At 34.0% G+C, this 13,166-nt stretch overlaps 1 protein-coding gene across 1 annotated transcript; it reads right to left on the reverse strand.

Annotated features, from left to right (window-relative positions):
• Positions 1–212: 212 nt before the first annotated feature.
• LOC149391614 (topless-related protein 1-like) lies at positions 213–7,885 on the reverse strand. The gene is made up of 21 exons (XM_089620022.1): positions 7,803–7,885; positions 7,543–7,722; positions 7,352–7,465; positions 6,862–7,020; positions 6,580–6,763; positions 6,387–6,492; positions 5,960–6,042; positions 5,729–5,882; positions 5,564–5,637; positions 5,400–5,469; positions 5,226–5,299; positions 4,062–4,157; positions 3,869–3,964; positions 3,665–3,792; positions 3,358–3,592; positions 3,101–3,271; positions 2,558–2,704; positions 2,304–2,414; positions 1,765–1,953; positions 1,052–1,465; positions 213–837 (listed from the first exon to the last, which is right to left on the reverse strand). The coding sequence occupies exons 1-21, from the start codon at positions 7,883–7,885 to the stop codon at positions 313–315; spliced, it is 3,393 nt and encodes a 1,130-aa protein (XP_089476148.1). The 3' UTR covers positions 213–312.
• Positions 7,886–13,166: the final 5,281 nt, after the last annotated feature.

Raw genomic sequence — 13,166 nt, forward strand, 5'->3', positions numbered from 1 at the left:
AAGTTATGCTGTCTAATTTTTTTTACACTATGATTAAATTTTTGACAATTATTATAAGCCATTTATCACTTTAAAAAATATTAATCCTAGGATTAATTTTGTTTTTGAGACATGATTACGGCACATTTTAACTATTCCTTTAATTTTAGACAAACCTTGACTATTTAACAAATCTTTAATTTTAAATTAACTATTTAGTCAAATCACCCCTTTTAAATTTAGTTTTTGATGACTAATTTATTTTCGTTTGTAGAAACAATCCTCAATAACACACAAATTTTCTTCTCCACAAAAAAAAAAAAAAACACATAATCATCCCATCGTCATCGGCTCCGGCTCTTCAGAGGCCGCCACATCATCAGCTGTGGCCGTGGCCGTGGTGGTGGTGGACCGCGGATCTTCCACGTCACCCTCCACAATCTCCACCGGAGCAGAAGCAGAAGCAGAATGAATAGGGTTAGGAGTCGGAGTCGGAGTCGGAGTCGGAGGCGGAGAAGAAGAAGAAGAAGACATGAGTGGGAGAGTGGGCTGCCGAGGAGGAGAGAGAGGAGGGGCGACAGGGCCCCACTTGGTCTCGGAGTCGAGAGGGTAAAGGAGAACCACAGTCCCGTCGCTGAGCCCAACCGCCACGAGGTTGGGCTCCTGCGGGTGTGCCGCCAGAGCCCTCGGAACCACCTCGCTGGGCAGGTATGCCCCCGGACTCACCAGGCACATCGGGTGCAGGTTCGCAGCCCCAAACACGCGGATCGAGGCGTCTCCGAAGATTGCGTACACAAGCTTGCCGTCCGATGAGAACGTCGCTTGCGACACCAGCGGCGATGATTCCCCGCTCACCCACTGCACAAACATATTATTCAATTATAATGCGAATGAAAGATCTCAGATTTATAAGGTCATGATTTACTCATCTCATTCTTTTCACTAAAACCTCTATCTTTCGAAATCCCTTAATTTTGACAAGGTAGTGATGGCACTTAACTCGTAAAACCTCATTTCATAGGTATTTTTAAACACTTGCTAAGTACAGACATTTATGTAGATTATTACATACCTGTTTAATGCATTCGAGCTTGGAGGCGGTATGGATGGAGATTTGGACGTCGTGGACGACGAGGATGCGAGTCTGGTCGGAGTGAAACTGGACCCGAGTGTTGGAGTTGACGGAGGTGTTCTTGGCCCCGGGGACGTTGAGGAAGCTGCTCCGCTGCTTCTCCCACGTGACGGAGCTCCACGTCACGATCTGCGAGTCAGCGCCGGAGGACACGAGCGCGTTGAGAGCGTGCGAGAACGCCAACCCCGTGATCCTCTTCGAGTGAGCGCCCAATTTTCTCCTAACTTCGTCCGTACGGACGTTGTAGATGTGGACGGTGGAATCTTCCATTCCCACCGCCACGATGTTGTTGTCTTGTGGGTGGAACGCCAGGCACGTTGCCGCCGGCGGTGGTCCCATAAACGTCGTCATCGTCTGAAAAATAATGTTATAAGCTAATGACGGTAAAACAAAAATTTAATTCAAAATCAAAATCAAAATCACGTTTTAATTTTTTTAAGGGGATATGTCTCCGCCACAAACATAAAAAGAAATTAAAAATTTACATGTTATCATAGTTTAACCTAAAATTATATTACTTTTTTTTTATAAAACGAAAAAAGAAAAGTGACAAAACCTCATATGCTTTTTCGGAAAAATTAGATTCATCGCACCGTGGGAAAATCTTTTAGGCTTTATATTAAGGAAGGGAAATTTGGGGATTCGGGTCGTACCTTGGAGGATATCATGTTGAAGAGAGATATCCTGCCGCCGGAAGCGGACATGATGTAAGAATCGTTTTTGGACAAAGCCATGCAAGAAAAGAAATCATCGGACTTGGATTTGTGGTTTATCACCTCGTTCGTCATTAGACTCCTTGAACCTGTTGGCTCCACGAATTTAGGAGCCATCTTCGTCGTTGCCTAGAACCCAACCCATAATGCATTACATAGCGTCAATATCGATTTTTTTTTTTGGCAATTAAACCAGTAACCCAATAGCTCACACTATTTTTAAAAAATAGTCAACGTTTCATTTTATTGATAAAATAGTCCACCAAGGCGAAGTTAATTAAATAAACTGAATAATTAATTTAATTAACTAAACAGTTAATTTACTTAACTTCGGTCTGGTTGATTATTTTCTTAATAAAATGAAACTTTGGCTAGAATTTTAATAGAAACTAGCGAATTGGTTAATTGCAACAAATTCTTTTATTTTTTTCTCTTTCTCTATATATTATTTGTGCTTGTATAGAGTAGTTTGGGGTTACCTTGCCAGTCGTGTTCTGATCGCAGCGAGGCCAATTCCAAAGAAGATGGACGCCGTTTGATGTCAATGCCAAGAGGTAGTTTCCTGAGTTCGTAAAAAGCAACCTCGAGATCTTTGTTACGAAAAATAAAGTTAGTCTTCTTTTTTTCTTATGAATCCATGACGATGAAGTGCGAAAAATAATAATTCATATATATGCATAAAACTCAAGACGGAAAGAATATTTTTTTTTTGGGCGCGAAGATAATTAGTTACCTTTTCGACCTTCATTGGAGCCGTGAGCTTCAGAGACTGAAGCTGATTAGGCTCGGCTATCTCCGCGAGCTTCCAAATTCTCGCTAAACTGACTTCTTCAATTAATCGTTGTTTTGATTCCTCTGCTATTTTCCTTGCAGCCCCATTCTACGCAAAAAAAAATAATAATAAAAAAATAAAAAAATAAAAAAAAAAATTTAGTCAAATCAGCCATCGAAAGTCTAAGAATTGCTAGATAGCCAACTTTTCTTTTTTGTAAATAGTCACCTCAACTTATTTACGACACTCAAAAAGACAAAAAATACCCAAAAACATTCCCGTCTATTTTGGATTTTTTTTTTGTCTTTTTTAGTACCGTAAATAAGTTGACGTGGCTATTTACAGAAAATTGACAAAATGTTGGCTATTATACAAAACGATATAAGTCAAATGACTATATAGCTAAAGACCCTAAAAAATTACATATATTTTAGATAATAGTTTATGAAAAACTAAAACTGAAGATATGTAGAGTAAAGAAGATTTCGAAAAGACCTGTTTCACCTGCACCGCTGAGGTGGCCTCAGGCGCGTTTCTCGGGGCCATGAAAGTATGTTTTTCATAGGCGCACATCAAGCGAAGCCCGTCCACAGTTGCCAAGATTTTTATTCTGTTGTCGTTCACAGAAACGGCCAACAGCGAACCGTCTTTGTTGAAGCGGATCCGAGGACTTACCTAGATAAATGAATTTTAAATCATTAAAAAAAATAGTAGTTGAATAAAAAAAAAAGACACAAACACACTTGCGCGATTTTACTTACCGGAAGGTCTCCATCAGCATCGATGACAGTAAGCAAGTTGATACTATCAATATCCCACACTTTGATCGAATAATCGTCCCCGACGGCCAAGTACTTGTTCTTGGTCACATCGAACTGAACCGGGGTCAATGAGTTCTTGTGAAACCCTTGGTAAGATCTCTTCACACACCCCTCGGCTTCGTTCCACTCGACCACATGTGACTCTCCCTCTTTCGTCGTCCCGCAAGAAAAAAGCCTACAAAATATCAAAATCAAAATCTTTTACCATTCTCTACTAAAAAAAAGGCGGTGAGAAAAATGGGCCAACCTTTTCCCATCCGAAGAATAAGCCAGTTTGGTGCAAGACCGAGCCGGGGCTTCATACTCAATCCTCGACCCGCTTAGGCCAAACACCCACCCTTTGATTTTCCCATCCATTGATGTCGAAACCAGGTACTGAGGCACAAAATAATAAGCATTATATATTTTTGCCAAACTAATTTAACACAACTATATAGAGATATTTTCTTACATTGACGTTTTCTTTTGTGTGAGGGCACACTGAAGTGACCGGAGCAGAGTGACCCTCGAAAACATACAGCATTGTTCCGGTAGCAACATCCCACACCTGAACAAAACATCCACAATATATTTATTTTTATTCAATATTTTCTATATAATTATCATGAAAAATCACATTTAATTATAATGAGCCAAAAAAAAACCTTGATGAGCATGTCATCACCGCAAGTTATGACACAGAGTTTCTTCGTGAGGTTGCTGAAAGCGAGATCATTCACGCTACCGACATGAGCTTCAACCTGAAATTCAGATAAAAAAACTACTATTATGGAAGAAAAAAATAATAATAAAAGGAAGAGATTAAGAGAAAGTTTTGAGACCATAGCAGGTCAACATAGAACGGATAAATACGTTCATCATCAAGTTGATTCTAAACAAAACAAACCAATTGATGAACCTCGAATCGATCCTGAGCCTCGTAGTACCTAGCATTAGGTTACTGTACAGCTAAATAACCAATTGAAACTATTTGATTTGCAAATTAGACAAAGTTAGTCTAAAAATAGTGAAGCAGTCAAAATTTACAAAAATGTGCATGTACAAGTTGTCAGTAAACTTTTGTGACAATGTCAATAATTTTTTTTTTGGAAAATATCACGAGTATCCCTTGTGTTTAATCGAAATGCGAGATTTATCCCCTCTATTTTTAGAAATATCAGACATATCCCTCCAGTTTAATATAAATGACATATACATCCCCTAAAATATGTTATATTACAAATATCACCATTTTCGTTTATTTTTTACAAAAAAATAATTTGAAATCCCCTAAATACCCTTAATGAAATAATTTTTTATCTTCTATTCTATATACAAAAAAATTAAATTAAAAAATTTCTTTATAAAAAGTTAAGGTTTTTTTTTTATATATAAAAGAGAGATTTTGATTTTTTTTTATTAAAATAGTAAATAAATATTTATTCTATTAAGTGTATTTTGAGGAGTTCAAATTATTTTTTTGTAAAAAATAAACGAAAAAGGTGATATTTGTAATATAATATTTTTTGAGGGGATGTATATGTCATTTATATTAAACTGAAGGCATATGTCTGATATTTCTAGAAATAGAGGGGATAAATCTCGCATTTCGATTAAATACGAGGGGTACTCTAGATATTTTCCCTTTTTTTTTTAAAGTGGTAACTAATTTATATAGGTTCGATATTGTTATTGTTAGTGTACAAAAAAGTTTAGACACTTAACATAACTTTGACTATTTTGCTAAAATTTTAAACCTAGGCTATATATTTTGTTAGTTTGAAATGGCTATCTTCTATGACTTTCATTAGGTTAAGTAATCAACCAACCTCCAAGTACTTTCGAACGTCATTTCCTCCGTGATAACGGTATACTTGTATAACATTCCTTGAAAAAGCCGCTCCTGTTTAATCCGATCACAAAAGAAGAGGAACAACACGATTAAATTAAGAACAAAATAGAAAATTAAAGAGCTTTGGAAATGTACTTAGAAGCTGGCTCACCCAACAGACTTCCGTCCGTAGTCCACGACACTTTCTTAACCGAAACAGATTGATCTTTGACCAAACCAACCTGATATTTTAATTTCACATGAAAATAAAGTACTTGTTAAATTGGCAAATAGACGGGTTCCATGTAATTAAGAGATCGAAAAAGTATTGCGAACCTGAAAGCTTCTTGTGGCAAGCTTTTCCCTAGAACTCACTTCCCACAAGCATATTTCTCCAACAATAGTCCCCACTGGAGAGGGAAAAACAACAAGTTCAATTAAACACATGTAACCCCAAAGTGTAAAAATGATAAAATTAAAATAAAAATAAAAAAATGGGACCTAGAAGCAGAGTCTGTTGGAAGGGGTGAAAATCCATGGTGGTAACATTCGAGCCCTGAGTTAATATCCGCGACACGCTTTTTGGGAACTCGTCGGCCCAATTAGACACCGGTGTGGTCATAATTTGGCTCGGAGTATTCGCAACCAACAGAGTCTAATAAAATAAAATTATTAGTACACACAAATTAGATCTATTGAAAAAAAATTAACTAATGTTTTTTTTTTTTTTACCCTTTCCGAAGCTCCAGGGAACCTCATCCTGAGTGCATTTTCAGCAGATTCCATCGGAGCCGCCTTTGGCATAATCGCAGAAACTAATAAAAAAACACAAATATTTCAAAAGCAGTACAAAAAAATAACAAGAAAAAAACTTAAACCGAGCTATATATTTTATACAAAAAATTGGCTACATAAGCCATCTAAACTATAGGAATTGTAAATTAGCCAACTTTTCGTAAATACTTTGTAAATAGCCAACTTGTATACGTGGCAGCCTATTAACTACATTTTTTTACATGTTTGACTGGATTAAATAAGTCTATTATTAATCTGTTAATAAGTTAACTTGGTTATTTACAAGAAATTAACGAAAGGTGGGCTATATCCCAATTCACTATAACCGTGTGGCTATATAACTTAATAACCCTATTTTATATACCAGCGACATTGCTGGAAGTTGACTGATGAGCCATGGCACCGGGGATCGTGATCCACGCAGACAAAGGGGTTTGATAGGCCTCCGAATTATTCTGATGCTGAAAGCTCTGAAGAGAGACAGAAAAAAAAAATTGATTCATTAAAGATTAAAGTGGTAATAATTTAGAGATTAAAGTTAAAAAAACTAATTATACCCCGGAATTTGATCCCATAGCCAGAAAACTAGCATCAACCCTAGGCTGCTGTGAAGAGCCCAACGTAAGCTGATTGTTTGCATTGATTGAATCTCCTGAGTTTCTGCAAATGTGATCCACAAACAGCGTCTTTATGTCCGGATTCCTCTTCGGGTTCGGGCACAGAGAGTGCTGCCAATTCAAGCTGCAAAACAGAGCAAAAAAATGTTCATTCCTATTTTGATTATGAAAAATTAATTGTAAATTAGTTAGTGTGTTTTTTTTTCTTTTTTTTGTGTGTACCTCTGGTTGATGAGCATCCGCAATCTGGAAGCGCTAAATATCGGAAACTGCAATTTGTCGCGGAAAAGCGGATTGGCTTCGATGAGCTTCTTGAGCTCTGTCACCATTACTGTTCTTGAGTTCCTTGTGTCTCTGTACCCCGAAAGTTGTTCGTTCTCTCTGCGTTCAATAACAAAATAAATCAATTGAATACGCAATTGCGAACAGGTTCAACGTGGAAAATCCAAGACGAGAATAATAAACCACGGAAAATTTGATGAATTTATACTATAGATTACGCCGCGAAAGGGAAAGTGACAAAATCCTAGACGAAAAATTCAAAATTTGCTAAAGGTTCACAGCTAAGCCCCAGAGAAATTTTGTAAAAAAAACGGTGTAATTTTGATTTTCGCACCGTAGACGTTTTCTTTTCGGGCCTAAACCAAATCTATTAAGGTCACCAAACTTTTAACACACCGAAAAAGAAAATTAGCTCGGCCGCGAAAAGTACCTGAAATTTTCGAGTGTAAGAAGTTGGGTCATCTCTTTGAACAAGTCCTCGTTGAATCCGGCGAAGATTTTCAGATCGTTCGTGAGGATCTCCACCGCCTTTACACGGTCATGGCTGCTCCGAAAAAAATTACAATAAATAATCATTATTATATATAAATAGAAAGAGAGAGAGATTGATGTATTATATACTTGTCCAGTGCTTCGAGGTATTTCTGCTTTCGCAGCTCAAAGTAGATCTTCATGGAATAGCGATTGTCGTCGAGCCTCGTGAATCCAGAAAGGTATTTCTCAGTCTCGGCCCACTTTCCGGCCATGGCTAACTCCTCGAAATACTTTACGCTGAAGTGCAGTCCTGATTCTTCCTCCAGCCTGTCATTTATGACGTCATTAATTCATTAATTAAATATAAAGTGGAAATACCATAGGTTCTTGGGAGGAATTATTATTACTTGTGAAGAACATCTTTGAACCTTTCCTCGTCCAGATATTGCATGATCATGTAAATCAAGTCCTTCCCTAGTTGGGACGCCATTGACGTTAGATTCACCTGGAATCAAATCTGCTGAATCATAACTTGTTAAGTCTCGGAATTATTGTAATATCTACACACGCGCGCGTGAGCGCGTGTATGTTATTAAGGATTCGTGATTAAGAAAACGGACGAGAAGAAAAAGAAAAAAAAAACGCTTGCTGAAGAAATCGTCTCTCAGGGTTCGATACAAAACCAAATACAGTAAATATAATCACCCATCGCCGATCAAGAGAAGGAATAAGAAATTGGACTGGATTTTTATTGAAATAATCAAGCGTCTAAAAGAGAAAAGAGGACAAAACAGAAGAAATATTTCTGTAAGAAAAGAAATTAGCAAACGAAATAAAAATAAATAAAAATTGAAAGAAATAAAGAACAATAAGTGAAAGAACAAGACCTTTGAGTGAATCGACTCTCCCACTGCTGTGTTTTGCTGTTTATTATTTATTTATTTTGAGCGGAGCTTTAATCTTTCTCTCTCTAATCTCTGCTCTGATGCTTATACAGGCCAGAAGCGAGGGTATTTATAGCACGAGGCGGTACTTACGGTGATAAGGAGGATTACTTATTAAAAATAAGCTACTATGCTTATTGATAAGTCGAATCCTATATCATTTGACTGTTGTGGGCCCACTCTGATAAGGCAGACGAAAGCCCTGTCGAGGCTTTTCTTATGACATAACAGGGACGTTTTCTCGAAGAAATGGAATTTTATTTCTGTACTTCTCGATCTTGTGACCCTCTTGTGCTCTCAACGAATGATACGAAGGCACGTGTCATTTCTTGAGACGATGATGATAAGCTCGTCCGAAGCTTTCTAGTAATGGAATGGTTTGAGTTGAATGGGAGTAAACGCTGGAAGAAGAAAAAAAATTTGAACAAAATAAATAGTTAATTAAGAATACATCAAATTTTAAATTTTATTTATATTATAAAAATAAAAGAATATTTCGATTAACCTTCAAAACTTCTCATTTCCTATTTTGAGTTGATTGACTTGCATCACGATATTTACACAATATTTCCTAATGGTGAATGAATTGTTTCCTTGAATGTAAATAGCCAAAATAACACAGCACAGTAACAAAATTTTACTTCACGTCATACTTTTTCAACCGTAAAAATACACTCGTAAAACATCTAAAACGATGGTAGCATGTTTAAAGAAAATTCGATTTCACCTACTATCAAACTAGTTACGTAGCTCTCAAATTAATTTTGATAAAGAAAATAATAGCATTCACTAATTAAAAAAAAATTAATTAATTCATCACATAATCTCAATATTTTTTAAAAAAACTACCCAAAAAAAACAAATCTCGGGTTATTCAATTAAAGATTACGCGTCGATAATTTGGAATACATTGAGGTAATGACACGTTCTTCTTCGTTTTTTTTTTTTTTGTTATAAATACGCGCCATTCACTCATCCTAAGAGTGCTTCTTAATTTGAAGTGCATAATTAGTTTAATTTTCATGTCATCCAAATGCACATATAAACTTTTTGTAGAGTTCTCCGATGAAAAAATTTCGGATAACTGACCTCGTAAAATCGAGCAATTAAGAGCTCCGACACTAAAAAGTAGATCAAGGTACTCAGTATACTCAAGTACTTAAGTATATAATTTGCAACAATAATAGTCATGAATTATACGAGTCTGATACATGTACTTGAACAACTATTACTTAGAGATCATTGTATTTAATGAGTGGAATATTATAGTTGTAAAAAATGAATTATAAAGCTGTACCTGGTAGTGATTTATTTCTTCTTCTATCATATACTAAAGAATTAATCAGCATCCGTGTTTTTATTATTTAAGTTCATCTCTTTTGATATCATAATCATTAGCAAAAGATAATTAATTAAATGAGATTTTTTTTCTTTTTGTATATTAGTTTGCAATCTGATATTTCATTCCACTTTATTTTTTATGATACAAATGCCTGTCGGATCTCTTTTATCTTTTGCATGTGAAAAGGAACCCACGTGGAAATTAATTGTAATTTTAGTAAGCCTCCAAAAATGAGATCCTATTTTCATTTGTTGATTTATATTCATAACATCAATTAATGAAATGGGATCACGTCTTCATTCACCTTTAGTTTGTTTCTTTTTACACCTTTAAAAGGCGATTGCATTCTAATACTTGCTCTTATCTTGGTGCTGTTAATTGATTCACGCCGTTCGTGGGCTAATCGGCCCGGTCTTTTTTTTTTTTTTTTACTTGTTGAAGAATTTGAATTGAGCTTAGGGTATATTTTATTTTATTTAAAATTTATGTTTTTATGTTTAATTGGGTCGAGCTAAGAGTATATTTATTGCATTCTAATACTTGCTCTCAACTAGTGTTGTTAATTGGGTCGAGGCGTTCGTGAGCTAACTAGCCTAATCCTCTTTTTTTAGGTTTCGAGTCGAACCGTCAGTGCCGGCATTGGGCTAAGGCGGGCTAGGCCCAAGCCTAGGGCCTCATATGTGGATGGGCCCCAAAAAATTTACACTTTTTGCCTATTTTTAAGAAAATTTACATTTTTTACTCTAAAAATTTACACTTTTGGCCCATTTTCTAAAACATTTACATTTTTTACCCTGAAAATTTAAATTTTTATTAGTATTATAGGGCCCCAAAATATTGAATCGCCTAGAGCCCCTGGTGAGTTTGGGCCGGCCCTGCGAACCGTGCTTGTTGAAGTTGAAGGATCCGAATTGGGCTTAGGGTATATTTTGTTTTTATTTAAAATTTATACTGTTTTTACGTTTAAAAAATAATTTTGACTCATAAACTCAATTTTATTATTAATGACAAAAAAAAAAATTGGCTATTTTTTCGGTGTATATTTTAAATTTTAAAAAATATATTTTATGATTATTTTTGAGTTTTTTAAGGTCCAATTTAAGTCTAATTTAAGTCTTTTTCAAGCCCGAACCTGAGTTCGAGAGTAGAAGATTTGGTCCGAGTTGGGTTTAAGGTCTTTTTGGTTTAATTGTATATCAATTATTTTTGTCCCCCTAGCTTTCAATCTCAAATATGAAATAACTTGCGAGTTTGTAAATTTGATAAATACATATTTTCGTACTTAACATACCATTTTTAAAAAATATAACATATTGAATTAAAACGACGTCATTTTGTTGAATATCATTAAATTATTAAAATATTTCTTTGGTTTTATAACAAATGGGTTGGATATTTTATTTTATGATTATGACAACCTTATGGTTATATGTTTCATTATAATATTGAAAAATATAATTAAGGACAAAAAATAAGTTTTATATTGATAAACTATCTCAACTACCACCATTCGATAAAAAAATTTCAATTTCCCAACAAAAGCTTAATTTGGCCAAAAATATTAGTAAGTCACTTGTACAAATACAATTTTACTCCCAACATGATGTCAACAATTGATATCTATTGTTGACATAGATGTTAATAATTGACATCTATTATTGACATAGATGTCAACAATCGACATCTATTTTTGACATTTACGTCAAAAATTGATATAAATTGATGTTAATTGTTGACATCAATTGTTGAGGATAAAATTATATTTTATACAAGTGATTTAGTAGTATTTTTGGCCAAATTAAGTTTTTGGTGGAAAATTGGAAAAAACTTATCAAATTATGGTAGTGTAGGCAATTTCTCTTTTATATTTGATAATTTTTATTAAAAAGAATCAAGTAAAAGTTACCACAAAATTTCATAAATTACACCAAAGAAGTAGAAGCGAAAATAGAGGCGATTTGTCTCTTCTAACTTTTAGAAGTGACAGACTTTAGAAGCGATTTTGTCGCTTGTAATATAGAAGCAATGTTTTGGCCGTTAGAAACGATTTATTATGCTTAGTTTTTCTCCTAGTGATTTTTGGTCAACTTTGTTACAAAATTATGTGATTTCGTGACAATTTGGCAACAAAATAAGGAAATTTTGTGACAACTTTATCACGAAACTGAAATTTTTTTGATAAATTTGTAATGAAGTTTTCAGTTTTTGTTATAACTTGGTGTTTGTACTAAACTACTCGTAGATATGGAAGCTCAACTCATAAAATAAATAAATAAATAAAAACTTATTAGTATTTTAGTACGATGAACTTTTTTTATAAAATTTGTATCGAAGTATATAAATTATATATGTAATGTCTGTTTATTTGATAAAAGTATATAAATTTTAGATACAAAATATACAAGTTCATATGGACTATATTATAATATATAAAAATTGTTAAAATTAATTAAATAATAAAAGAATAAAGAATATGTTTTTTTTGTGTTGAAAATGGAGTATTAAATTGAGATTAAACACTATTTGATAATCAGTATAAACTGTATTTTAAAAAAAAATTATTAGAGATGAAAATGCTCTTAGTTATAATATTGTTCATTAAACTGAAATATACTCTAATATTTATATTAAAAAAATGTACAAATTTAGAAAAATTGCACGAACTAAGTCACTACAAATGTCGAGATTATAATTTAGCCAATGTTTCAAATATAGCCACAAAATCTGATGTGGCAATTTATTTTCTATTAATTTGTATTATATTTAAATATTTGTATACTGTTAATTTTTATTAATGGTTATCTTTTCAAAATTAACTAAATATTGGCTATTTATCAAAATTTGAGTTTGTATATGACTAATTAGCTACAGAATCCTAGGTTCCGTGAAATAAAATTTCGATACCTTTTCTTCATCCGAAAGATAGCAATATTCTGGTTTTGTTTTGTTTGTTTGCGACCGCTTAATTTTACATACGTGCTATAAGTTAAAACAAAAACAATAATTTTTTTTTAAAAAAAAGGAAAAATTATACAAAATAGCTATTTAAAACTTATTGATTAGAAAAATAGTTAAAGTTTCAATTAAAAAAAAATAGTCAAATTGACGTTTTCAAAAAATGTGACACCCAAAATAAAAATAAAAAATTTGAATAAGTAATCATTTTGGAGTCCAATAAACGTGTCTTGTGGAGTCCGAGTGGTAATCATTTTGGTAAGCATGTGAACAAAATTAAGGCTTTATTGAGTCAGTAATTTCTTGCTTAAGGTGACACTCTTCATTTTATAGGGGTAGCATTTTCATATCACCTCGTGCAAGTATATGCTTTTGATGAATTGCACGAGTCGACAGATTACTTGAGGTATGGTGTTCCTTAAAGAAGACAAGGGATATGCATTTGGTATCATCTCTTGCTGTTGGAATTGACCTTGTGGCTGTTGGAGATGACCATATGAGATCAACCTATGTGTGGCCCAAATGTAATA

This window comes from Urtica dioica, chromosome 7 (assembly GCF_054948205.1).
Source record: "Urtica dioica subsp. dioica isolate 48M chromosome 7, U.dioica_male_clone48M_v1_H2, whole genome shotgun sequence".
Taxonomy (NCBI): domain Eukaryota; kingdom Viridiplantae; phylum Streptophyta; class Magnoliopsida; order Rosales; family Urticaceae; genus Urtica; species Urtica dioica.